General features: G+C 46.1%; 1 protein-coding gene across 1 annotated transcript in view; it reads right to left on the reverse strand.

Annotated features, from left to right (window-relative positions):
* Positions 1-531: 531 nt before the first annotated feature.
* The window catches only part of LOC139313360 (tetraspanin-36-like), a 37890-nt gene continuing 13298 nt past the window's right edge, over positions 532-25123 (reverse strand). The window contains exons 2-7 of the mRNA XM_070938937.1: positions 21034-21225; positions 13899-13973; positions 12435-12530; positions 7872-8024; positions 5326-5403; positions 532-2232 (exon numbers count right to left, since the gene is read on the reverse strand). Coding sequence (XP_070795038.1) covers positions 2146-2232; positions 5326-5403; positions 7872-8024; positions 12435-12530; positions 13899-13973; positions 21034-21225 — 681 coding nt within the window. The 3' untranslated portion in view covers positions 532-2145. The remainder of the gene's footprint in view (positions 2233-5325; positions 5404-7871; positions 8025-12434; positions 12531-13898; positions 13974-21033; positions 21226-25123) is intronic.

The following is a 25123-nucleotide window of genomic DNA, read 5'->3' on the forward strand; positions in this document are numbered from 1 at the left end:
CTCTTTCCTTATTCTCATTTGTTCCTGGCAGATCTTGACTGGATTCTGAAACTCTGAGGGATGGGCCTGATTGGCACTTGGATGGGAGACCACCAAGTGATTCCAGAGTTCAAAATTAAGACTGGGATATTTTTTTAATAATTCAAGAAGGTAGCAATTACATAGCACCACCATAGTGCCAGCTCCATGGAAGTGTAAGTGGAGTCATGACCTAAATTCATCTTGGAGACTTTATTGTATGTAGTAGGTGAATTCCACAGCAAATTGTCGAAAAGTCATTGAGTATTTTGCCATTCTATGTATGATAGAAACCCAGAAAATGTATTAAAAATGAGGGGGGGGGAATAATAATTCCAGAACAGGACACTAGCAAAGTCCTTCTATATTTTCCAAGTTGCTTGTGAAATCATCAGAAGTTTAACTAAAATATCTTCGTGTCCTTGTGTTATTATTTTACACGCTGGCTTTTTCAATTCTCCTTGTATTTTCAAATGAAATAAAATACTGCACTTTTTTTTTTTGAAGTTTTTATTTAGGGTTTCAGGAGGCTCTTTATGTAATCTAAGTAGCCATACAATACTCAAAAATGAAAGATGGTTTGAAAAACCAAAACTATTGCTTTTCCCCCCAGCAACATATATGCTATGTAAGTTGTTTCTTTGCTAACAAAAACAAAACGACAAAAGATGGAAGAATACATTGTTCGTGCCCCAACAAATCAACACCCTTCATCTGGAGAAATTGTTTTAATACCATCCAAGAATGCAGAATAATATCAAGCTCAGTTGTTGTTGGAATGAAAGTAGCATCATGTTTCCAGGTTTTACTCAACTGTGGTGCCTACTTGATTATTGGGACCAAAAATAGACTGTATTCAAACTGGAGCAATCCAGCGAATAAAGACTAAAAAATTAAAACCACATACACCTATATCAGCCTTCTGTAACCTGGTGTCTCTGAAATACATAATTACTCTGTGCAGATATGGCTAGGAATAAGTAATTAATCCATCACTTCTGAAGGATTCTTGCAACTGTGATTTTGTTCTGTAGCTCAACAAATTTATAGCTGGGAATTGTACTTAGTTTTGACAGACCAGAACTAAGAATGCAGTGGTAACAAGGAATAACTATGTATTTTTTCAAAGATAAGGCTGTGATTGATATTTAGAGCAGTGTATCTTCTTTGCTTAAAATAGGGATGTCCAACCTTGGCAACTTTTAAGACTAGTGGACTTCAACTCCCAGAATTCTCCAGCAAGTATGGGTGGTTGGGGAATTCTGGAAGTTCAAGTCCACAAATTTTAATGTTTCCAAAGTTGGACACCCTGAAGCCTATTTTAGGGATTATGTTACAACTGCATTGTGCTTCCCCTATATGAATTGTCAGTTTGGAGAACCTTTACCACCAGAATTCATCATCATGAGCTAAAAAAATGGAATCTTATATGCATTTTTGACCTAACTCAACTTCTGAGCAAAATAATTCATACGGTCAGACATTTAATGGATATTCTGTTAGAAAAGCTGGTCACTCCCAGATAAAGTCTGCCTATGTCTAAATCTTTCAAGTTACTCTAGAAAATATCAGTCTAGAGTAAAAGAAATTGTCCGCATTCATACCCTATAATTTTTCTTGGGAAAAGAATCCAGCTTCAATCCAAGGCATGCTATATTCCCAACATTTACCTCAGAGTGGATTTCAACATATCTAACTGGAAACTGCCATTTCCACTGGATTTTAGAGATTTGCTATAAGCACCTAGCTGTTTACCATATGCCAATGGCCTAGCCAATCAAGGAAAAAGTGTGCCTTGGGTAAAAAAATAATTTCTTTAAGTCTCTCTTCAAGGATAGATTCACAAATTATATCATCAGACATTGGAATTGCAAGCGTTGGTCTGCCTTTTCTGGTGAATGTCTCCATCTGCTGTTTAAAAAAAGGGCACCTTAATTTCAACTACATCAGACAAATCTCAGCCTTATCAGGATGTTAATGCCAACTATTTCACCTTTAATACGACTTCTGAAAGCCAGTGTAATCTCTTTTGGGATTTCATAAAAAGTAGGCTAATGCTTTCTACTCAAGACATCTTTCCATTTTTGTTCATGGAGATCCCAAAAGGAAGAGTCATCTATTTCTTGGTCAGGCAAACACTCCAGTGCTCAGGGACTGATACCCTTGGCTTTCCTTCTTGCAGGCCAACACGCAGATCCCAAGCATTCCAAAAAACTGAAATGAAAAAAACCCAGTAATTAATCTTTCAGTCTGTGTGCAAAGCATCGAAGAGAATATTTGTAGGTCAAAGTTGAACTGTGGGGTCCTTGATCCTTTCTCAGCTTGGCATCTTTTCTTGCAGACATTTCACTACCAAACTAGGTAACATCATCAGGGTTACTGGTTTTAAATGTTCCTTTTAGAATTTTAGTTGATTAGCATCACCTGTATTGAAGTGGAGGCCTCTCTGTAAAATATTGTGTTCTGCAGTAGATAGTGGATGGCTGGACATGTTGACCACCCATTCAGACTCCAGGGCCTCTTGGATTTTGGGATTTAGTTTTAGGTAGCACTGATGATGTTACCTAGTTTGGTAATGAAATGCCTATAAGAAAGCTATCAAGCTCAGAGAGCACGAAGGACCCCATACTTGGCAACCTTTATAGAATTTATAGTTTGAAAATAGATTGCTCTTCTCTCAAATCTGACCCTTAACATTCTCTTTACAACTATTGATTGTAATTTCTCTATCAAATTCAGTTTTGCCCTTCTGAGTGTCCTCTAGATATTCTGGATTATAGGTAGTCCTCAATTTATGACCAGTTGCTTAGCAACCTTTTGACGTTCCGACTGAGCTCCATGGAGGCGGGTACCCACAACCTAGATTCAAAGTTCCAATGCTCCTCTGAAGTCATGTGACCACATGCCATGTACTTGGCAACCATTTACTTCCAGTTTGGGACTAAACTGGCCCAGAGCGAACCAACTGTTTGCTAAACAACCATGGTGTTTACTAAACTATTGTTACATAAAAGACTGTAAAATCAGGCTGGTCATGTGAGTGACCTGTTTTATGATCATTATGACTTACAACCGTAATGGGCAGACTCCATTATGGTCATAAGGTAAGGACTACCTATATATGCTCTATCCATTTCAGTTAGCACAATCCTTGGTGTGTGACACATCAAGTGAGGAACCAACTGGAGAATATGAAGGTAGTTATAACTCAGGGCTATAAACAACCTGGTATTCTCCAGATCTTTGCCGCTTCATAATAAAACAACAGAAGGGATTGTACCATGGAAGTACTCAATGGGATCCATAGACCAAAATGTCTGGAGGGACGCAGGTTGTCTACCCCCTTCTTTAGAATCAATCAAAATAAATTGGACTAAAAATTGCACTAAATTGGACTGCAAAATATTATTGCCTGCAGGTCCAGGTTAACACCAGAGTAATGATGCAAACAATCTAATAGTGGGGTTGATTCCATAACTTGCTTAGTTTGGGCTTATTGCATAGTATAGTTTCTAATTCTAACCAAGGTTTGTGGCCTGATGTACTGTTTGGATGCAGTCCATTACAGTTTATTCAACAATCAGGACTAAGCAAGCCATAGCTACATGTAGCATAGTCATAGGTGGCATGCAGGGGTGGGCTTCAAAATTTTTAGCAAGGGGTTCTCTGCCCGGTTGCTGGGTGGGCGTGGCCATGGTGGGCGTGGCCTAGTCGGCCTCCTGAACCATGGTGGGGGGGGGCGTTTTTGCCCTCCCCAGGCTCTGAAGGCTTTTCTTGAGCCTCCAGGATGGCAAAAACAGCCTCTGGATGCCTCTGGAGGCCGGAAACGGTTCCCGAACTTCCAGTAGGCCTGTTTTTCCCCCTCCCCGAGCCTCTGAGCATACCCTGCACTTACCTGCATCCAAAACAGGCCACATGGGGACTCCTGGGAGGGGCGGGTTGGGCTGGGCTAGCCAGGAGTGGGATTTGGGGGTTCTCCGAACTGCGCAGAATCTTAGCTAGAGGTTCTCCTGAACCCCTACGAACCTCCAGCAGCCCATCCCTGGTGGCATGGTTTGTAAATCATGGTTTATAAAGTAAATACTGCATGAACCCTGCACTTCTGGTTTTTTTTAAAAGAAACGCTGTTTGTGGATTACGGCTATGTGTGATTACTCATAACAGAAGATCCAAGCAAATAATGAATCAATTTCGTTAATTGGCCCTGGAAAGACACCAACTAGGCTAGAAACGGCAGCGATAGAAATATAACTGAATGACAATTGCTTAAGCTTTCAAAGGGAAGACAAGAGCCCTTGGAATGTTCCACTTAATCTGGTGGATGGAGTTTTCAATTGAGCAAATGAAAAGATAAAAACCTTTAGAATCAAAAGAACATTAGAGGAAACTGGCAGGATAAGGCCATGTTTCTCTAGCGACCATCTATGAAAACTCTTGGACTGCAGGAAACCTCCAGGATCACTGTTGTGGTCCGCCAGTAGCCTGCGGAGCTGGTAGTGGAGTTGGACAGCGAGGAGGCTGAGGAAGAACATGGGCCAGTCCTGGAGGCTGGGGAAGGCCTGGATGAGGGCTCTGCATCGGAGGCAGAGATGGGGCCAGGGCCATCTGGGAGTGATGCTCGGACTCCGGAGCCTCCAGAGTTGAACAGCAGAGAGGCAGAGGAACAGGAGGAGCCTGTTCCTAGTGCATGCATGAGAAGAGCTGCCAGAAGGCAAGAGCAGCTAAAGCAAAAAGGACGACTCGGGAGTAAGGCCAGGAGATGATTGGCCCTTCCCATAAGGCTTAAAAGACCAGCAATGGCTCTTGGGCACTTTATCGGAAAACAACATTGATAGATTTGTTTTCTTGTCTTGCTGCATTTATTTCTTGTCAGCGTCTTCTGCTTCTGAACTTTTGCCAAGAAAAGCCTTTGGCAGGTTGCCTAATTAGACCAAGGTTGGTGATAAGGCTGAAGAATTGTGTTATGAAGAATTTGCTTTGAATTAGTTTGGGCTATGCTGAGAATGAGTTAATTCTCAGCTGTTCTAATAAAGTCTGTTTGTTTTGAACTGATTGCGTCTGATAATAACTACTTGGGCCTGGGTCACAACAATCGCCACCATTTAAACAGAAACAGCCAATTTTGAATGTTGTGTTTTTTCCTTTAAAAAAAAAAAAAAAACCAAATCAGGATGGGAACGAGAAGAGCAGGCCATTCGGATTGAAAGTGGATTGGAACCATTTGGGGTCCACCATGCAGTTTTTTTCTTTCCAGTCCCCGGATAAACCCAACTGAAAAACATGTTCAAACTTGGCAATCACACATACCTTCACAATGGCAAAAGCCAAGACAATGAGCATCGCGTAATTGAGCAGGTCACGGAGATCTATTATCTTTTCACAGCCCTGTTAGTGAGGGGAGATGATGGGGAAGAACTGATTACATAAGCTCAAAGAGTTTTGTAGAAAAGTTCAAGAGTTTTGTTCAAGAACTTGGTAAAGATAGCAATAGCACTTATATACCACTTCATGGGGCTTTACAGCCCTCTCTAAGCTGCTTACAGAATCTGCATGTTGCCTCCAACCATCTGGGTCCTCGTATTACTCACCTCGGAAGGATGGAAGGCTGAGTAAACCTTGCCCGCTCAGAATCGAACTGCTGGAGTGAGCAGTGAGTTAGCCTGCAGTACTGCATTCTAACCACCTACGCCACCACGGCTCTATAAGGATAAGGACACAAAGGCCTCTGGACCTGCCCACAAGTTCATCTAGTCCAGGGGTCCTAAAACTTGGCAGCTTTAAGACTTGTGGACTTCAACTCCCAGAATTCTCTAGCCAGCTGGCTGGAGAATTCTGGGAGTTGAAGTCCACAAGTCTTAAAGCTGGCTGGAGAATTCTGGGAGTTGAAGTCCACAAGTCTTAAAGCTGCCTGGAGAATTCTGGGAGTTGAAGTCCACAAGTCTTAAAGCTGCCAAGTTTGAAGACCTCTGATCTAGTCCAATGTTTTCATCCTTGGCAACTTTAAGATGGGTGGGCTTTAATTCCCAGAATTCTCCAGCCAGCCATGACTTGAAGTCCACTCATCTTAAAGTTGCCAAGGTTGAGAAACACCAAGCTAGTCCATTGTCATATTTTCCACAGTAGCCAATCAGAGACTTGATGATGGACTATAGTAAGGAGGTGGATCCTCAGGAGGGAAGGGGTGCAACAGTCCAGAAGAATAAGAGGCAACTCAGCTCAGATATTATGTGTGATAGAAAGAGGATGAATATGGCTCCTCCCTAATAATTCCCAGAGTATATTGTAGGTGCAGATAGTAGAGTCCTACATCTTTCAAGATTTTGTCTACCATGTTTCTCTGAAAATAAGATCCTGTCTTATATTTTTTTTGCCACCAAAAAAAATGGCACGTCTTATTTTCGGGGGATATCAGCCACTGATATCACTTGCGGGCATCACCCCCGGCCTCCTTTTTGCTGTCAGAGGCCTTCAGGAACTTCTTCTGTGTCTGGCAAGGCTTTCCTGAAGGCCTCTGCAGCCAATAAGAGAGCTGCAGCTCTGTTATCTTGTTATCAGCTACAGAGGCCTTCAGGAAAGGCTTGCCAGCTGCAGAAGAAATGGGCCGGAAAGGCAGTGTCGGGGTGTGATAGGGGCCTGGCTACAACTATCCAAAAGTAAGTAGTAGGGCAGCTCCACCATCCCCACCCTAGCTTAATTTTTACCCGTGCACTCTGGAGCGGGCGGGATCTTAATTAGGGCTTATTTTGGGGGTAGGGCTTATATTGGGCACACGTGTAAAAATCAAGCTAGGACTTACTTTCAAGGGTAGGTCGTATTTTTGGGGAAACGGTATAGGTGTGAGAACAATAAAGAACTCATCCTGGAAGATCACCGTGTGTCATTCTTGGTTTAGATTATTCTATTCCTCTCAAACAAATTGGATGAAACCCTATCTTGGGGCAGTGAATTCCACTAGTTAATGATAGTACATATTGGTTTCATCAGCTCAATCCACAAATATGAAAGGGCTGGTAGACAAGTGTTTTCTTTGAAGTTAAATGTAGGGAGAGGACTCTCAAACGTGGTTTTTCAAAAGGCAACTGGACTGTGTTTTTTCCCCATTGAGAAAGAAGATGTTTTGCTTTTCATCCAAGAGGCTTCATCAGTTCTAGCTGGCTGGTGGTGGGAGAAGTGGGGGAATGAAAGGAGTAGTTCTGATAGGAGGTATTATATTCTTTGCACTCATATATATTATATGACTGCAAAGAAATATAATCCTTCGACACACATCCAACGTCCTGTCGGAACTAATCTTTCCATTTCCCCACCACCGCCACCGTATAGCCAGAACTGATGAAGCTTCTTGGATAAGAAGCAAAACGTTTTCTTCCTCAAGGGAAAAAACAGCAATAGCACTTATTTATATACCGCTTTACAGCCCTCTCTAAATGGTTTCTAGAATCAGCATCTTGCCCCCAACAATCTGGGCCCTCATTTTATCAACCTCAGAAGGATGGAAGGCTGAGCCAACCTGGTCAGGATCGAACTCCTGGCAGTGGGCAGAGTCAGCCTGCAATACCGCATGCTAACCACTACACCACCATGGCTCTTAAAAACATAGTCCAGTTGTCTTTTGAAAAAAACCACCTTTGAGACAACCATGGCTTGGATGATTGAGAATCTCCACATATATGTAGGGAGAGGAATTTTGTATATGAAACAGGAGACATATATTCTAGAGTAAGGTTAAGAAAAGACAGCCAGCAAAGCCAAAAAAAACCCCAAACCAACATTGTAGGAAGCTGGTTCATACAATTTAAATTCTCGTTTCCTACAACTTTGATCACACTCAAGCAAACTCTGAATGATCTTACTTGTGTGTTAACAAGATGCTTCTCACTTAGTTGTCCTGTGCAATTCTTGAAAGCCGGACCTTGCTTGCAGCAGCTCAGAGGAAGAGTATGGTTGCCTGTGAACCACTGGGTCCCAATCCAGTCAGTGTAGTTTTGGACACCGCAACACTGAAGCTGAAAGAGCAACAACTGTGGTTGGAAGAGGCACATCCAAAGTTCAGTTCATTTGCCTTTGAGACTTGGAGGGCTTATCCCTCAAGGTCACCTTCTCCAGAACGTGATACCCTCCAGATGTGCTAGAATGGCAAGTCCCAGAATCCCCCAGAATTCCATGCGTCTGGACAGTGCCAGGTAAAGAATGCTCAGTAAGAGCCATAATAGCAATAGCAGTAAGACTTATATACTGCTTTACAGTGCTTTACAGCCCTCTCTAAGCAATTTACAGAATCGGCCTCTTGCCCCCAACAATGTGGATCCTGTTGTGACCCTGGTCCAATTAGGTAACAGTCAACGCAAACAATTCCAAAACAAACAGATTTTATTAGAACAGCTGAGAATTAACTCATTCTCAGCGTAGTCCAAACTAAAGCAAAACAAACTCTTCATAACACAAATTCTTCAGTCTAATCACTAACCTTGGTATAATTAGGCAAACTGCCAAAGGCTTCTCTTGGCAAAAGTTCAGAAGCAGAAGATGCCGACCAGAGATAAGTGCAGCAAGACAAGAACAAGTCTATTAATGTTGTTTTCCGACAAAGAGCCCAAGAGCCATTGCTGGTCTTTTAAGCCTTATGGGAGGGGCCAATATCTCTTGGCCTTACTCCCGATTTGTCCTCTTTGCTTTAGCTGCTCTTCTCATACGTGCACTAGGAACAGGCTCCTCCTGTTCCTCTGCCTCTCTACTGTCAGCCTCTGGAGGCTCTGAAGTCTGCACCTCACTCCCTGGCCCCATCTCTGCCTTCGACGCAGAGCCCTCATACGGGCCTTCCCCAGCCTCCAGGACTAGCCCGTTCTTCCTCAGCGTCATCGCTGTCCGACTGCGCTGCCAGCTCCACAGGATGCTGGCGGACCACAACAGGTCCTCATTTCACCCACCTCAGAAGGATGGAAGGCTGAGTCAACCATGAGCCTGGTGAGATTCGAACTGCCAAATTACAGGCAGCCGGCAGTCAACAGAAGTAGCCTGCAGTACTGCACTCTAATCACTGCGCCACCATGGCTCGTAATATAATATACAGACTCTCTTCCTCTTTGGGAAAACACTGCAATCAAGTGCTGAAATTGGCATCTGTGTGTTGTGGAGACTCCTGCCCAGATTCAGTATGCTGGAGAACTTTCCAGAAACATCAAACTATTGTTGCTGATGCTTCACAATGAAAAGAAAAAAAAACTGTTTCAACTTGACTTTCCCTTGTGATGTTTATGTTGGTATAACTATGTAGGGGGTTTTTTTTGGGCAATAAAGTAGTTTTTCATTGCCTTGTCTAGCTTTAAAAAATAACCTTTATTTTCCAGGGCCACCCATCTAAGGGCCAAACAGACATTCATCTTTTCTCAGTTTTGTTAAAAGATTCTCACCGGATCCTTCATTATGTTCTGCGAAAGATTAATCCCTCTGGTGAAAAGTCAATTCATACAGTGACCGTATTGTAAGGACAGGCCTTTATTTCAGAAAGCTGTCTTTTAGATGGGACTTATTTTTCACAAAATCACTTTTGTCCTTTCTTTTAGGACAATTGTTTACTGTACAAATGGTACCACAGTGCGCAGTTTTTCACATTGTGTGAAAAACATGGACATTGAATTGTCTTTTTTCATACATTTATACATAGGTTTCAATTTTAGATATCTTTATTACAATATGCATTTTTACAAAGTTTTTTGTTGTTGGTTTTGCACCTGAATCTTTCTTTGTAAAGCAAAGTTATAAACATTCAGAATTAAAATGTTTTACCTTTATGAATCTCTTTCATATTTGCCTCTTTTTCTGGTTTGTCCTTTTTCCAAGAAAATATGGTCACCGCAACAATAGATTGATGCAGTAACCCACCCTTCCTCCCTCCCTCCCTCCCTCCCTAATTTTAGGCTAATTGAAAAAGTGAGATTTAGGAAGAGAACTGGTCTCTTTAAATAGAGTATCAGCTCTGTATAGCTAATTTTTGGAACAATAATGTATTGAGAATGTTGTGTTTTTTTCACATGATCAGGAAACACTTGTTTAAATGCAATCATTACTTTGGAAGCAAAACCATCTGCTTTGCAACTCTAACAGATAAGATCTTTCATACCGAGCCATTCATCACGACACTGCTGTGTTTCCCCCAAAATAAGACCCTGTCTTATATTTTTTTGAACCCTGAAATAAGCGCTTGGCCTTATTGCCATGCACTCAAAAGCCCGATTGGGCTTATTATCAGGGGATGTCTTATTTTGGGGGAAACAGGGTAATATGATCAACATTTCTTAAATAAATAAGAAATAAATAAGGGAGTGGGCCTTCTCTGTGGGCGCGCCTACTCTGTGAAATCAGCTCCCCCTGGAGCTCCGGGTGGCTCCTGAACTTCGCTCCTTCTGCCGTGATCTTAAAACATGGCTATTTGGCCTGGCCGGATTGGACTGAAGGGGTTTTTAAATGTGATTTTAACGGGTTTTTATATCTGTTATATTTTATAATTGAATTTGTGTATATAATTATTGTTGTGAGCCACTCTGAGTCCTTTGGAGAGAGGGCGGCATACAAGCCCAAATAATAAATAAATAATAAATAAATAATAAATAAATTTCTGCTGAAAAAAAGATCCTAAAACGGAATATATTAATTTTAAAAAATTACAATCAAATCTAAACCTTATTGAATATTTTATACTGTTAACTTCAGATGAATGTTTTAAAAATAAAGTGAAAGAATTAGATAAATTTATACACAAGAATGGCCTTATCTTTGGGCAAAATGGTTTTGGTTCACCATACAATGTGAATCAATCCTTCTTCGTTATAAACCAAGCCTAAGTTTTGGTGAATTTGGAAATCTAGCTGGCTACTATTTAGTCAATCACTCTTGGCTTAACCATGTCTTAGCAAACCAGTGTCCTTCCAATATGATGTCCTCCAACTTGGCTAGGAATTCTAGATACAACACCTAGATCCAGCAACCAGGTTGATAAAGCTGGCTTAGCCATTGTTTTTAATTAATCTCTACCTGCTTTAGAGAACTCTATGGGGCTGATAGGGAAATGCACAATCTCAATCTATTCAAGATTTTCCCATTATTATATAATACACTTGCAATCCAGAAGCTTTCAGCATTTGCCTTTCTAAGAAGGGTGGACGGCGTACCTTTTTACTTATTTTTTATACCACCCATCGTATCTCCACTACAAGGTGACTCTATCTATCTATCTATCTATCTATCTATCTATCTATCTATCTATCCATCCATCCATCCATCTTCCTGCCTACCTACCTACCAACATACCTATCTATTTAATCTATCTAATTTATCTATGGCAGGGGTGTCAAACTCTATTTCATTGAGGGATGCATCAGAGTTGTGTTTGACCTTGGAGGGCTGGGGGGGCTGAGGGGTGTGGCCATGGTGGGCATGACCAGCTCGACATAACTCATGTCAAGGGCACCTGTGCTCAGGACTTCCCTGAGACCCTCCCTCAACTCTCATTATAATCTCTTTCCTTCCTTCCTTCCTTCCTTCCTTCCTTCCTTCCTTCCTTTTCCTTCCCTTCCCTTCCCTTCCCTTCCTTTTCTTTCTCTCAATTGCAAAAGGGGAAACATTTCTCCTTTTGTTTTGTTTTTAGTTTGTTTTGATAGCCCTCTGCCAGTGAAAACGGAGCTTGGGATGGGCAGGGTGTTTTCACCGTGGGCCAGTCCTTTGCTGTTTCCAGGCTGGCCCTACGAGCCAGATCTAAGCATCCTGCAGGCCAAATCTGGCCTGCGGGCCTTGAGTTTAACACCCCTGATCTACAGCATCTACCTACCTACTAACCTACAGCTGTTAAGTTAGTAACATGGTTATTAAGGGAATCTGGCTTCCCCATTGACTTTGCTTGTCAGGTCTCAAAAGCTAATCACATAACTCTGGAGCACTACAACCATCACATGAGTCAGTTGCTAAGCATCTGAATTTTGATTACATGACTGTGTGGATGCTGCAACGTTCGTAAGTGTGAAAAACAGATGTAAGTCACTTTTTTCAATGCCATTGTAACTTAAAACAGTCACTAATTAAACTGCTATAAGTCAAGGACTACCTGCATTACCGTCTCTATTCACTTTACAGTGGATTTGCTATTTTTCTTCTATCTAGGGATCACAGATCTATGTCTGCTATTTTATGTTGATTGGCCACAGTTCAATAATTCTTCAATAATTCTTTTAAAATATATATTTCTATCCCAACTCCAATTCAAAATCTGTTTTTTTGTTCTTAAAAACAAAACCACCACCAACTAGGGAAACTGCAACCAGAAAGAACATACAGCAAAATAAAAATAAATCCATGTTTCCAAAACCAATATCGTCGTATCAGGAATTGAGACACAAATGCTAGCCCAAAACCTGTTTTCCTACCTCCTGCTGCAGGTAATCTACACTATGAGAGTTTTCTGATTTTCCATCGTAGGCTGCAAATGCTTTCGACATAGAGTCATGGAACTCAGCTATTATCTGTGGCAAGAAAAGAAAGGCACAGATAGTTATTACATCACATCTTTTCATCCATCTGAAATGCAACGGAAAGCTTTAAGCCTTAAAAAGGCAAGGTTTGTGTATCAAATAGCAGCACCTCTAAACAATGAGGTTTTGCTGTCCTTCCTCCTTAATAAAAGGGTTTAAGCAACAGGTAGTCCTTCATCAAACACCAGGATCATATCATCATATGTGGTGGACATGTCCGGAAGCTAAAAACTATTGGAGTAGAATTAAGAGTTGGCTGGAGGAAATGATACAGAAACGTATCGAATTTAAACCAGAGCTGTTCCTATTGGGTATCCTACCTGAAAAAACTAGCAAGGAAAATGTTTATTTGATAATACATGTAATAACAGCTGCAAGGATTGTCTATGCACAAAATTGGAAAGTAGAGAAAATACCTCTGGAAGAAGAGGTAATAAAAAAAATCTTAAGATTATGCAGAAATGAATAGATTAACCCTGATGATTTAAGGATAGAGAAGACTCGGAATATTTTAAAATATGGAATTATTTTTATTATTGGCTGGAGAAGAGAGATAAATCACTAATTATATAAGTATGTATAAATATGTGATGAATAGAATATTATGTTAGTGATGAATTGATAAGAATGGATTGGATAAGAATTCAAAATAGAAGAAATAACTACACAGAAGAAGAAAGAACTTTGGAAGACAACACCGAAATGTCGCAGGGGAAAGCTAACTGATGTATTAAATGTTTGTTTGTTTCAAAAATAAAAAAACTTTTTCAAAAAAAAAAAAAGAAAAAAGAAACAACAGGTAGTCCTTGATTTCCAACCATTTATTCAATAACTATTCAAAGTTATGAAAGCACTGAAATGACTTGCAACCGGTCCTTGCACTTATGACCATCAAAGTGACTTTGTCACTTTGTGACCATAATTTTTATGCTTGGCAATCAGCATGTATTTACAATGGTTTCAATGCCTCAAGGTCACAAAATCACCATTTGCAATCTTCCCAGGTGGTCTCTAACAAGCAAAGTCAATGGGGGAATCCAGAAATGCTTAAAGCCCATGGAGAGTCGCTTAGTGACCACAGGGATGCATGCTGCAATAGTCATGTGAGGACCACTGCAAGTCACTTTTTTCAGGGTCCTCATAACTTTTTTTTTTTTTTTTAATATGCCGCCCTTCTCTGGAGACTCAGGGCGGCTTACAATGCGTTAAGCAATAGCCTTCCTACTTTTGTATATTTTATACAAAGTCAGCTTATTGCCCCCACAAACTCTGAACAATCATTAAACAAGTAGTTGTTAAATTGAGGACTACTGGTGTTGCTTCAATACCTGGATAATCTTTATAGATATTTTCACTCACCTTTCCTTTGTAAACAAATCCAAGCACAAAGGCTGCCATTTCTGCAGTGAAGATCAGCAGGATGATGACCAAGAACTGAAGAAAGAAAAGGAGACAATTTAAGAAGCAGAGAGACATGTGATCTTCTCCAGATGCTGCCAACAAACCAACATCTGGAAGATTTGACTGTTCTGAGGAAAGATCTACCCTCTTTCAAGAGATCTACCCTCTCTTTCAGGGAGTTGGAAGTCCTCATTTTCAATTTTTTTTTTTTAAATTTGATTTATATGCCGCCCTTCTCCGGAGACTCAGGGCGGCTTACAATGCGTTAAGCAATAGCCTTCATACTTTTGTATATTTATACAAAGTCAGCTTATTGCCCCCACAACTGGGTCCTCAATTTACCTACCTTAGAAAGGATGGAAGGCTGAGTCAACCTTGAGCCTGGCGAGATTCGAACCTGCAGTAATTGCAGGCAGCTGGTCTTAATAACAGGGTGCTTTAAACCACTGTACTACCAAGGCTCTTGGTTGAGAAATTTCATGAAAATGAAATTGTCATGGTTGAGAAACTCTACTGTAGGCAACAGGGTTTTTTAGACATCTGTGGGCATGATGGAATGGACGTTGTCTTACCTGAACGTCCCTTTTCTGGGCGCTGCGTACACTATCCATGCATGGGTTAATCCTTCAGTGCTTGGCAAACAACTGAGTGAAAACAAAAGACTTTTCCTCCCCTTTCCGGCTCCCAAGCCACGCCTCTGGTCCCATGATCCCCCAGTCTGAACGAAGGTGCAGCAGACAAGAATCCACACTATGAGTAACTTATAAACTCAACTTTATTAACTCAAATTAACGTAATGGAAAAAGAAACTAGTCTCAGTCATAAACAGGGGGCAGGCAGCCCTGACGGGCGGGATATGGATAGTGTACGCAGCGCCCAGAAAAGGGACGTTCAGGTAAGACAACGTCCATTTTCCTGTGCGCTGCTCCCACTATCCATGCATGGGATATACCCAAGCTTAAACTCCCTGGGTGGGAAGCTGACTGCCTCCAGAGTCCTCCTCTGTCAACACTTTCTGCAGTACTCTGCGGCCAAACGATGCCTCAGCCGAGTTGAACGCATCGATCTTGTAGTGGCGGATGAACGGTGTGAGGGACCACGTCGCAGCTCTGCAGATGTCCACGACCGAGGCTTGGGTGGCCCAGGCCACCGTGGTGGCCGCGCTGCGAGTCGAGTGCGGTAGAATCCTGCCGGGGCCCGGTTTGGAGTTCAGGTCATATGCCAGGGCGATGCAGGCCTTGATCCATCTGCTGACCGTAGCTGCTGATATCTTCTGACCCATGGACTTCGGGTTGAAGGAGACCAGGAGACCCTCAGTACGGCGGAAGGGAGCGGTCCGTCGGATGTAAGTGCGGATGGCGCGTCGAACGTCTAGGGTGTGCCACCTCTTCTCTGGGGTCACGAGGTGAGGGGCAGAAATCTGGCAGAATGAGCTCCTGGGCTCGGTGGAACCACGAGTTGACCTTCGGGATAAAGGCAGGATCCAGGCGTAGCGTCACGGTGGAGTCGTGGAAAATACACAAATCTTTGCGGACTGAAAGGGCCGCTAGCTCTGAGACTCTCCTCGCCGAGGTGATCGCCAGCAGGAAGGTCACCTTAAATGATAGGTACTTAAGAGAGCTTGAGTTTAGGGGCTTGAATGGGGGCCCGGTCAGCGCCCGTAAAACAAGAGATAGATCCCATGAAGGGTAACGGTGTACTGTGGGGGGTCGCAGGTTGGTGGCCCCATGCAGAAACTCCTTGATGCGCGGGTGGTGCGCGAGGGATTGGTACGAAGCGCATACGATGACTGTTGACAACGCCGCTGTCTGTCTTCGTAGGGTTGCCGGGGCCAGGCCTTTGTCTAGGCCAGCTTGTAGGAACCGCAGAATGTCCCGAATAGTAGCTGACGTGGGGTCGATATGCTGGTGGGCGCTCCAGCGACAGAACGCCTGCCATGATGACTCGTAGATGCGGGTCGTAGACGGCCGCCTGGCCGCCTGGATAGTGGCAACTACCTCGTCTGGCAGGTTATCCTTCTTCAGGATGACCCGTTCAAATGCCAAATGGCTAATTGCAGCCACTGGGGCTCTGGATGCGTGACTGCTCCTTGGCACAGAACGAGCTGCTGTGGTGGGATCACCCATGGCTGTTCCACAGACAGTGCCACCAGGTCGGCGAAACATGGTCTCCGGGGCCAGTTCGGGGCTACCAGGAGTAGGTCTGCTTTTTCTGCCAGTAGCTTTCGGATGAGACACGGGAGCAGCGGGACTGGCGGGAATGCGTACAGGAGACCCTCGGGCCACCTGCAGCGCAGCGCATCGTGGTCCTCCGCTTGCGGTGTCGGGTAGCGAGATATGAAGCGGGGGAGTTGAGCGTTGGCCGGGGTTGCGAAGAGGTCTACCACCGGGTTTCCGAAGCTGGAAGGAAGTTCTCGAAACAGCTGAGGGTGGAGCTGCCATTCCGCTTGATCTATTGTTTCGCGGCTGAGCCAGTCCACCCTCACATTGGTTGCCCCCGAAATGTGGTCTGCTCTGATAGAGAAGTGTCTCTCTGCCCAGCTGAACAGCTCCGCGGCCTCCCGCATCAGGGTACGGGACCTTGTGCCCCCCTCCCTGTTGACGTGCGCCTTGGCCGAGATGTTGTCGGTCAGGATTAAGATGTGATGCCCCTGCACCGTCGGCTGGAAGTTGCGCAGTGCCAGTCTGATCGCCCGAAGCTCTAGGAGATTGATGCTGCATTGCCGTTCTTGAAGCGACCACTGTCCTTGCGTGACTAGGTTGTGGAGATGGGCTCCCCACCCCCGAAGGCTGGCGTCGGTGGTGAGTATCAAAAGGTCCGGCTCTAGGAAGCTGGACCCCTTGAGGAGCGCTGGCGATGTCCACCACCTGAGGGACCGGAGGACCTGGAGAGTGAGGCGAACTTCCTTTTGGGAGTTGGCCCTTCCCGTTCGCTGGAAGGGAAGGAGGAACCACTGCAGGGGTCTCGAATGTCTGCGTGCCCACGGTACGATGCCAAAGCAGGATACCATCTTCCCGAGGAGGCTTGAGAGGTGGATCAGGGCAACTCTCCTCCTCGTCAGGATCTGCAGGATCAGAGTTCGGATGCTCTGGACTCTGTCCGGTGATAAGAATACTTGGCCGCTGGACGAATCTATCACCGCCCCTAGGTGAAGAAGCCTGGTGGTGGGCTGAAGTTGACTCTTTGCAAGGTTTATGGTGAAACCGTGATCCTGGAAGATCTTCATCACCATCTTCATGTCTCTGGAGGCCTGGTCGGGCGTGGACGACAGGACCAGAATGTCATCCAGGTAACAGAGCACCCGGATCGGGACGGCTCGGAGCCTGGCCGCCACCACCGCTACCAGCTTGGTAAAGGTGCGGGGGGCCGACGAGAGTCCAAATGGCATCGCGCGGTATTGGTAATGCCGGCCCGCATACTCGAACCTCAGGTACCGACGGTGATGCGGGTGAATGGGCACGTGCAGATAAGCCTCCCAGAGGTCGACCGACTGAAGGAAGTCGCCCTGTCTCACCCCCGCTAAGATGGACTTGAGGGAGTGCATTTTGAACCTGCGGTATTGAACGGACAGGTTCAGACGCTTTAGATTGAGTATAGCCCTCCAGCCCCCAGAGTTCTTGGGTACCAAGAAGAGGGTTGAGTAGAAACCTGAGCCCCGCTGGCTGTGCGGGACCGGCTCTATGGCTTCAACCTCCAGGAGGTGGGCAATCTCCTGTGACATTAGGTCCTGAAGCTCCGAGGATCGAGGGGTTGGGCAACGGACGAACCGGTGGGACGGCTGACCGGAAAATTCGATGGATAATCCTGAAGAGACCGTACGCCTTACCCAAGAGTCCGAAGTCGAGCTGGCCCATTGTAGATGGAAGAGGGTGAGCCTTCCCCCTATGGGTCCCATGGGCCTGGAGTCATTTTCCCCTTCTGGCGGGCTTAGGGCCGGCTCCACGGAAGTTGCGCTTAGGCTGCTGTTGTCGTCCTCGGTCTCGGAACTGCTGCCTGTCGTGAAATCTGTCTCCTCCCTGGTATTGGGAGCAATGAGAGGAGGACCCCCTGGGTCCGGCGCCAGCACGAAAGGGCTGCTGGAGCGGGTAAGGTGTGTATCTGCATTCCTGGCACCGATACGTTGAGGGGAGGATCTTCCTCTTGTCCTTCCCCTCGATCAGCATGGGCTCCAGCGCGGCTCCGAACAGCTCTGGTGCCTTGTATGGCGCGGCTGCCAACTTCCACTTGGCTTTGAAGTCGGCCTTCCAGGGCCGGAGCCAGAAGAGCCTCCTAGCTGTCAGGGTTGAAGCCAGAGCTCTTGAGGCAAATTTGGCTGCGTTCAAAGAACCGTCGGCTGTGTATTCTGTAGCAGCTATTATCTTATTTAGATCTTGATGCAGTCTGGTGTCCTCAGGGGGAAGCCTGTCCTGTAGATGCCGGAGCCAAATGAGTGACGTTCTGTTGAAGAAGGAAGTTGCCGTTGCCGATCTGATCGCCCAGCCTGCAGCCTGATGTGCTTTGCGGAAGGCCCACTCCATTCTCTTCTCCTCTGCCTTAAGCGTGTCCAGAGGGTCAGTGGAGATCAGCGAACTGGAGGCTAATGCTGCCACGGGCTGGTCTACAGAAGGGAGCGCCAGAAGGTCCTCTAACTCTGGGGCCGAGCAGTAGAGTTTTTTATCTAGGTTGCTAGGTGTTGCCAGCGAGGCCGGCTGGCCCCAGGGATTCTGGATCACATCCGCAAACAGCTGAGGGCAAGGAATGTAGTCCTTTTGCGGTTTTGAGGATTTGAAGAGCGCGTCGTGAGGGCCCACCGTTGAGGGGGTAGCGGCTGTGACGTCCCCTGGCACTCCCAGGTTGGTTGTAAGTCTAGCCTTGTGGAGTAGGGACTTGAATAGGGCCGGGCGAAAGAGGCCTGTGAATGCCGGTGTGTCCGGTGCTAGGCCCTCATCCTCTGATAACTCCATCTCCTCAGGGGCCTCCTCCACTTGGTCTGATTCCTCAGACGAGGATTCTTGGCCCTGTACTGGGAGAGGATGGGACTGGAGCTGGTGTTGCCGTGCCTGGGCAGGTGCGGCCTGTCCAGGTGTCTGAGTTGCCTGCTGCAGGGTTGCAGAGAAGAATGACGATAGTGCAGCCGAGAACATGGCCTGAAAGTCCATTGGGGCTGCTATTCCTGCCCCCCCCTGAAGCTGAGGGTCTGCCCTTGATGGCGTTGAACTTGCTTCAATGGCCCGATGATGATGAGCTGGTGAGGGGCCCCTTGGAGTCTCTGGTCCGGCCCCTGAGCCTGCCTCGAAGCGGGGTGTGATAAGGCCCTCCATGGGGAAATCAGGAGTTCTTGGGGTCACTGCAATGTCTGACACACTTGTAACTCCTGGCTCTGCCTCTCTCGGAGGGGCGTGTGTGGCCTCCAAAGGGGCAGGCTCTCTGGATGAGGACTCTGAGGCTGCCTTGTGCGCCTTCTCCCACTGTCGTTCCAGAGCATTGTGTCTCCTTAGGGCGTCTCTATTCTGGAACGGTAGGGAGCCCTCTGAAGCCGCCCTGCTGGCAGAGCTCTCATGCCTCTTCTTTGATTTCTTTTTCCCCCCTTTTGACTCCTTGCACGGGGGGGTGAGCTCTAGCTCCATATCTGAGGATGGAGGGGAGCGAGACATAACTGCAGCCGCTAGGTTCTTCGGGCAGGCCCCTTGCCCTGTAGCTCCACAAGCCGAGGGGTAATCTCTTCAAAAAGAGCCTCGAGCTAGGCCAGAACCACTCCTCAGAAGGTGGGGGTGAGGTGGATTGATTGCCCCCTGCGGGCGTGGGGCGGAGTCTGCGGCCGCCCCCTGATGGCCGATGGGGGCGTAGGCTGATGAGTCTGGCCAATCTGGCGGCCCGAAGGTCCCCCAATATGGCGCTGGCACGTGAGGAGGCCTGTGCCCGACTCAGGCAACGGACTTACAATGGCGGCCCGAGGGTCCGACCAAACGCCGCGCGACTGCCTTGGTGGGAGCTCGTTCCTGGAATTTGCCCTTCCTAGCGCAGGGGGGGGCTGCCGAGCTCTCTGGCGCTCCGCTGCGCCTCGCGCTGATGCCCCGAAGCCGGTGCGGCGAAATCACTCCTGGGTGGGGGGGGCGTTGTTTAGGCGAGCTGAGCAGTTTGAAATAGGCAGGTTGCTCAAAGCGCGCCGGCCAGCTGGAGGGGCGCAGCTCGATCGCTGCAGCAGCGCCGCGGGAAGATATGCCGGTTTAAAATTCAGGAGGTGGCCAAGCGAGCGGCGTGGGCGCGATGCTCTGCTCCCCCCCCTTCCAGCTGGTGATTGCTATTCACTCCGAGAGCAAAGTAAACTGCGAAAGGGAATCTATTCAAAATTAACAAAAAAGCCTAATCGCCCTAAGGAAAGGGAAGAAAGAAATTGGAAGAGTAATAAAGAAAAAAAGGAGGAAAACCCCACAGACTACTGTACCTTTAAGAAACCTGTGGAGCTCCAAAAATCACTACAGTGTTTGCCAGCAACTGAGTGAAGACTGGGGGATCATGGGACCAGAGGCGTGGCTTGGGAGCCGGAAAGGGGAGGAAAAGTCTTTTGTTTTCACTCAGTTGTTTGCCAAGCACTGAAGGATTAACCCATGCATGGATAGTGGGAGCAGCGCACAGGAAAATCAACCCTCAAGCAAGTTGACAAGTGTCAGGGATTTCTGGATCATTTGGATCCAATAATTTACTAAAAATAAATTAGGCAACCGCAAGAGCCCAGGAATGGAGGGACTGGGAATGGGATAATCTCAATGTCCACCTCTACCATTGTCCACCTTCCAGCATCACCTCCATTTTTTTGTGTGTGTCTTTTAATGACCCCATAATCCCTTGCATTGGAGTGGTGTTGGGGCAACTGAATGGAACTGAGTGTTTACTGGCCAGATGCCCTTTCTGTCACCAATGCAAAGTTCACAGCAGATATTTACCCATTGTGCCCAGAGAGAAAAATATCTGCCGCTACCTATTATCGAACTCACAGCCTCCTAATTGTGAGGCGAGAGCTCCACCTCTAGGCCACTGTCCCACTCTCCAATATCACCTCCATGCGATGGTATTATTATAAATGGGACCACTAGCCGCCAGGTCCTATTCTTACCACTCCGAGGCCGATCTTGGATTCACGAAGGGTGGCACAGCAGCCAACTATGCCAATGACCATCATGACCACAGCAACGGCAATGATAATTATGGGGGGTAAGAGAGCATCTCGGTTCTGAAGAAAAGGGTCGTATTCCTTGTAAGCGTTGAGGATGTGCGCGCCAACATAGAAGAGTCCAGCTGCTGCACCCTTTAAAAGATAAGGAGATGGTTTCAAAGTGTAATCCAATCAATCAGCTTCAGTTAGGAGATCTTCTATCACCCTACCTCAGGGGTCGGCAACCTTAAACCCTCAAAGAGCCACAAAGGTCCTAACCGGAAGCCCCCCTTCAATTTTGGAGCCGACCGGAAGTCCAGTTCCCCCACCATAGAGTCTCCTCCTAGTGCGGTGTCCTTTTTCCTCTACCTGTCCTAACCAAAAGCCCTATCAATTGTGGAACCGACCGGAAAACCCGCCCCTTGACATAGAGTCTCCTCCTGGCACACCATGCTTTCCCCCTAACCAAAAGCTCCTCTCAAAATTGTGGCGCTAACCAGTGACAGGGAGCCGCAGCAGAGGGATGAAAGAGCCACATGCGGCTCCAGAGCCATGAGTTGCTGACCCCTGCCCTACCTCCTCTATAAACCCAAAGGACTCCTTCCAACAGCGTCTGATACAAGATTCACTCCAGATTCCATGTCACTGCCAGCTACCCAAGTTGCAAGCAAAATCTAATTTATACTTATACTTTTATACTTTCACATTGTATTACAGTGTGGTTTGGAGGTATTTCCGTTTTGGAAAGGAAGACTGTGCAGAGAGTGGTGAGGACAGTAGAAAAAGATTATTGATAGTTCACTTCCTTCTAACCAGGACATAGCACACAAACGATGCTTGACCAGGGTCAGCAGTATTGTCCAGAACGCTACACATCCTCTCCATAACTGGTTTTCTTTGTTATCTTCTGGGAGGAGATTTTGCAGTATCCAAAGCAGAAGAACTAGATTCTGTAACAGCTTTATATCACTCCATACAGTATTGACTAACAACTTTCAAGACTCTTTTTTTCTATGTATTCTAAATGGTCTGTGATTTACACCCACCCACACACATATATACATACATACATACCGTGTTTCTCCAAAAAGAAGGCTGGGTCTTATTTTCTTTTGACCTCCCAAAAAATGGCTTAGGCCTTCTTTTTGGAGGGTTCTAATTATTGACTCACCTCGCGGCGGTGGCACCGACAGCCCCAACTAGCAGGAGCCCACTGCTGGCCCACTTCTTCTGCTGCCACTTGCCGCCACTCACATGCATCCCCCTGGCCTCCGTTTCACCTTCAGATGCCTGCCGGAAAGCCCTCTGCAGCCAATAACAGAGCTCCAGACTGATCTGGAACTCTGTTTATCAGTTGCAGATGCCTTCTGGCAGGCATCTCAAAACAAAATGGAGGCCAGGACAATGCATGCGAGTGGTTGCAAGCGGTCGCAGAAGAACCGACTGCAGAAGGCAAGGCAGGTGTTGGGGTGTGCAAGGCCTGGTAAGTAGGGCAGCTCCACCACCACCCCATCCCCACCCTAGCTTATTTTTTTACCTGCGCGCATCGCCCCACCCGCTGCACCTGGGGTGGGCGGGGTCTTAATTAGGGCTAATTTTGTGGGCGGGGCTTAATTTGATCACATGCGCTCAAAAACGTGATAGGGCTTCTTTTCAAGGTGGGTCGTTTTTTTGGAGAAACGCGGTACATATATAGATATACATACACACACACATATATATTGAAGTCCACAAATCATAACGAGGCCATAGATGCCCAGGCCTGGTCTACCACATACATTCTGGTAACCAGTTTTGAAAACTGGTAAAGCATAGTAGAATATAAGCAAAAAGATAAAAAGAAAGCCGGTGAGATGTCAGAATTCAAGTACTGGAAAAAAGATGGGGAAGAGCCTGTTTTTCAAGTCTATTCACAGCTATGGTGAATACTAGGTGATTCTGAGCCCATCAGAATTATAAATTGGTTGTTGAGGAGAAAAACTGGTGAAGAGAACATTACGCTTGTGTCTGATTTTTTTTTTTAAGGAAAAGCATGATTTCATCTAATGAGTGAAGGAATGCATGGATGAACAACAGATAAAAACACCTGACTATTAATCATATGCAAAATCAAAACTGAAAAGGCCACATGAGACAAACTCATGTGACGTAAATCGTAACTGGTCATGCCCTTAAAAACCAAAAAATTTCCTCCTCTGCCTGGTTATCTTCAAAACTCTAGCAGGGGGTTGGACTAGAAGACCTCCAAGGTCCCATCCAACTCTGTTATCCTGTTATGTACATTAGGTTCATTGAACCCAAGGAGACCAACATAATGCCTATTTGGCACACTTAAAAGTCAAATTATACCATTGGTTCTTCTATTTCAGCTATCGTCCTTAACTTATGGCCATAATTGGGATCAGAATTTATGTTGCTAAAGAAGGCGGCTGTTCGGTGACTTGTGCCCAATTTTACAACCTTGCTATTAAACAACCATTATTAAGAGGGTCCCTACAGTTGTTAAGTGAGTCATGCGATGGTCATTAAGCGAATCCAGCTTCCTTCCGCCCACTGACTCTGCTTGTGGGAAGCTGGCTGGGAAAGTCACAACGGCAATCACATGATCCCAAATGATCGTAAACACATGATAAACACATGCCTGTTGCCAAGTCCCACTGGGTAGTGCCTGCCAACCTACACAAGGATGGGGGTAGGTGTGTTTGTGTGTGTGTGTGTGTGTGTGTATTCAAATAATTTAATTTAATTTAATTGGGATAAATTAAATTCAAATAATTTAACAACTGGTTCTCTGCCCTAATGACTGGGTGGGCGGGCGTGGCCATACTGGGCATGGCCAGGGGGTGTGACAGGCAGCACTCGGCCTCCTGCACACCCCTGGGAGCAAAAACGGGCCATGAGGGCCCCTGTTTTGGGCCTAGTAGGCCTCCTTGCAGCCTCCTGGGAGCAAAAACGGGCCACGGGGGGGGCACACCGCACCTCGTTTTGGGCCTAGTAGACTTCCTTGCAGCCTCCTAGGAACCAAAACGGAGCGTGGGGAGGGGGGGACTCCTGGAAGGGGCGGAACCAGCCAGCAATTTAACAACCGGTTCAGCGAACCGGCTGAATCCCTGTGTGTGTGTGTGTGTGTGTGTGTGTGTGTGTGTGTGTGTGTATAGAGAGAGAGAGAGAGAAGGAGAGAGAACACTACAACCAGTAAAGTTTGTTACTTTAAATTCACTGGGTCCTCATGAACCCGTTTGTGCCTGTTCTGACCTGGCCTACACAGAAGCAAGAAAACAGACTTCTCACAAAGGAAAAACCCCTCTTTATTTACACCTTGGGAATTAACTGCATTCACCAACAGAAAGTCCAGGCAAGAGACCTGCAAGGAGTTAACTGAAGCAAGAGTCCTTATCAGCTCGTTAAGATAAATGCAAGGTTATGAGCTCCCAACTGGAAGGCTGCAAATTAAGTCAGAGAAATAGACAAACCTCAGTCCTGGCAAGGCAGCCTTTGTCACACGAAACACACAAGGAATAAACTTTCTAGAAATGCAAATGGTTGTCTGCTACAACCAAACCTTTCCTCCTATTTATTCCCCAGCCAGGGAGGGGCCATTCAGCGTCCAAACTTTTGTTTTGCTTCCCGACTCATTGTCCTCCGTTGTTCACCTCTCCTATCTGCTCTGCGCATATGTGCATCTGGAATAGGCCCCAGCTGTTCCTCCTCCTCACTCATCTCTGACTCCAAAGGCAGCTGCCCCTCCAGCGGCTGGGAAATGTCAGACGACCCTCACTCTATCGCTGTGTCCAACACCGAGCATCCATCAGACCCTTCCTCAGGCTCTGGAACTGGCCCACGTTCTTCCCCAACCTCCTCCTCATCCGAGTCTACTGCCAGCTCTGCTGGCAGCTGGCGGGCCACAACAATGTGTTCAGTTGAAAGTGATTTGAGTATGGCTGTTAACCAGAGCTGTGAGTGAATGACCACAAACCAAATCAGGGAGAGGGTACTGTTAAACAACAGCTAAAAGATGTGATCTAATGACTGAGCTAACTTAGAGGTAGTC

This window comes from Pituophis catenifer, unplaced genomic scaffold (genome assembly GCF_029215685.1).
Source record: "Pituophis catenifer annectens isolate HBS135680 unplaced genomic scaffold, rPitCat1.0.hap2 SCAF_2, whole genome shotgun sequence".
NCBI lineage: Eukaryota > Metazoa > Chordata > Lepidosauria > Squamata > Colubridae > Pituophis > Pituophis catenifer.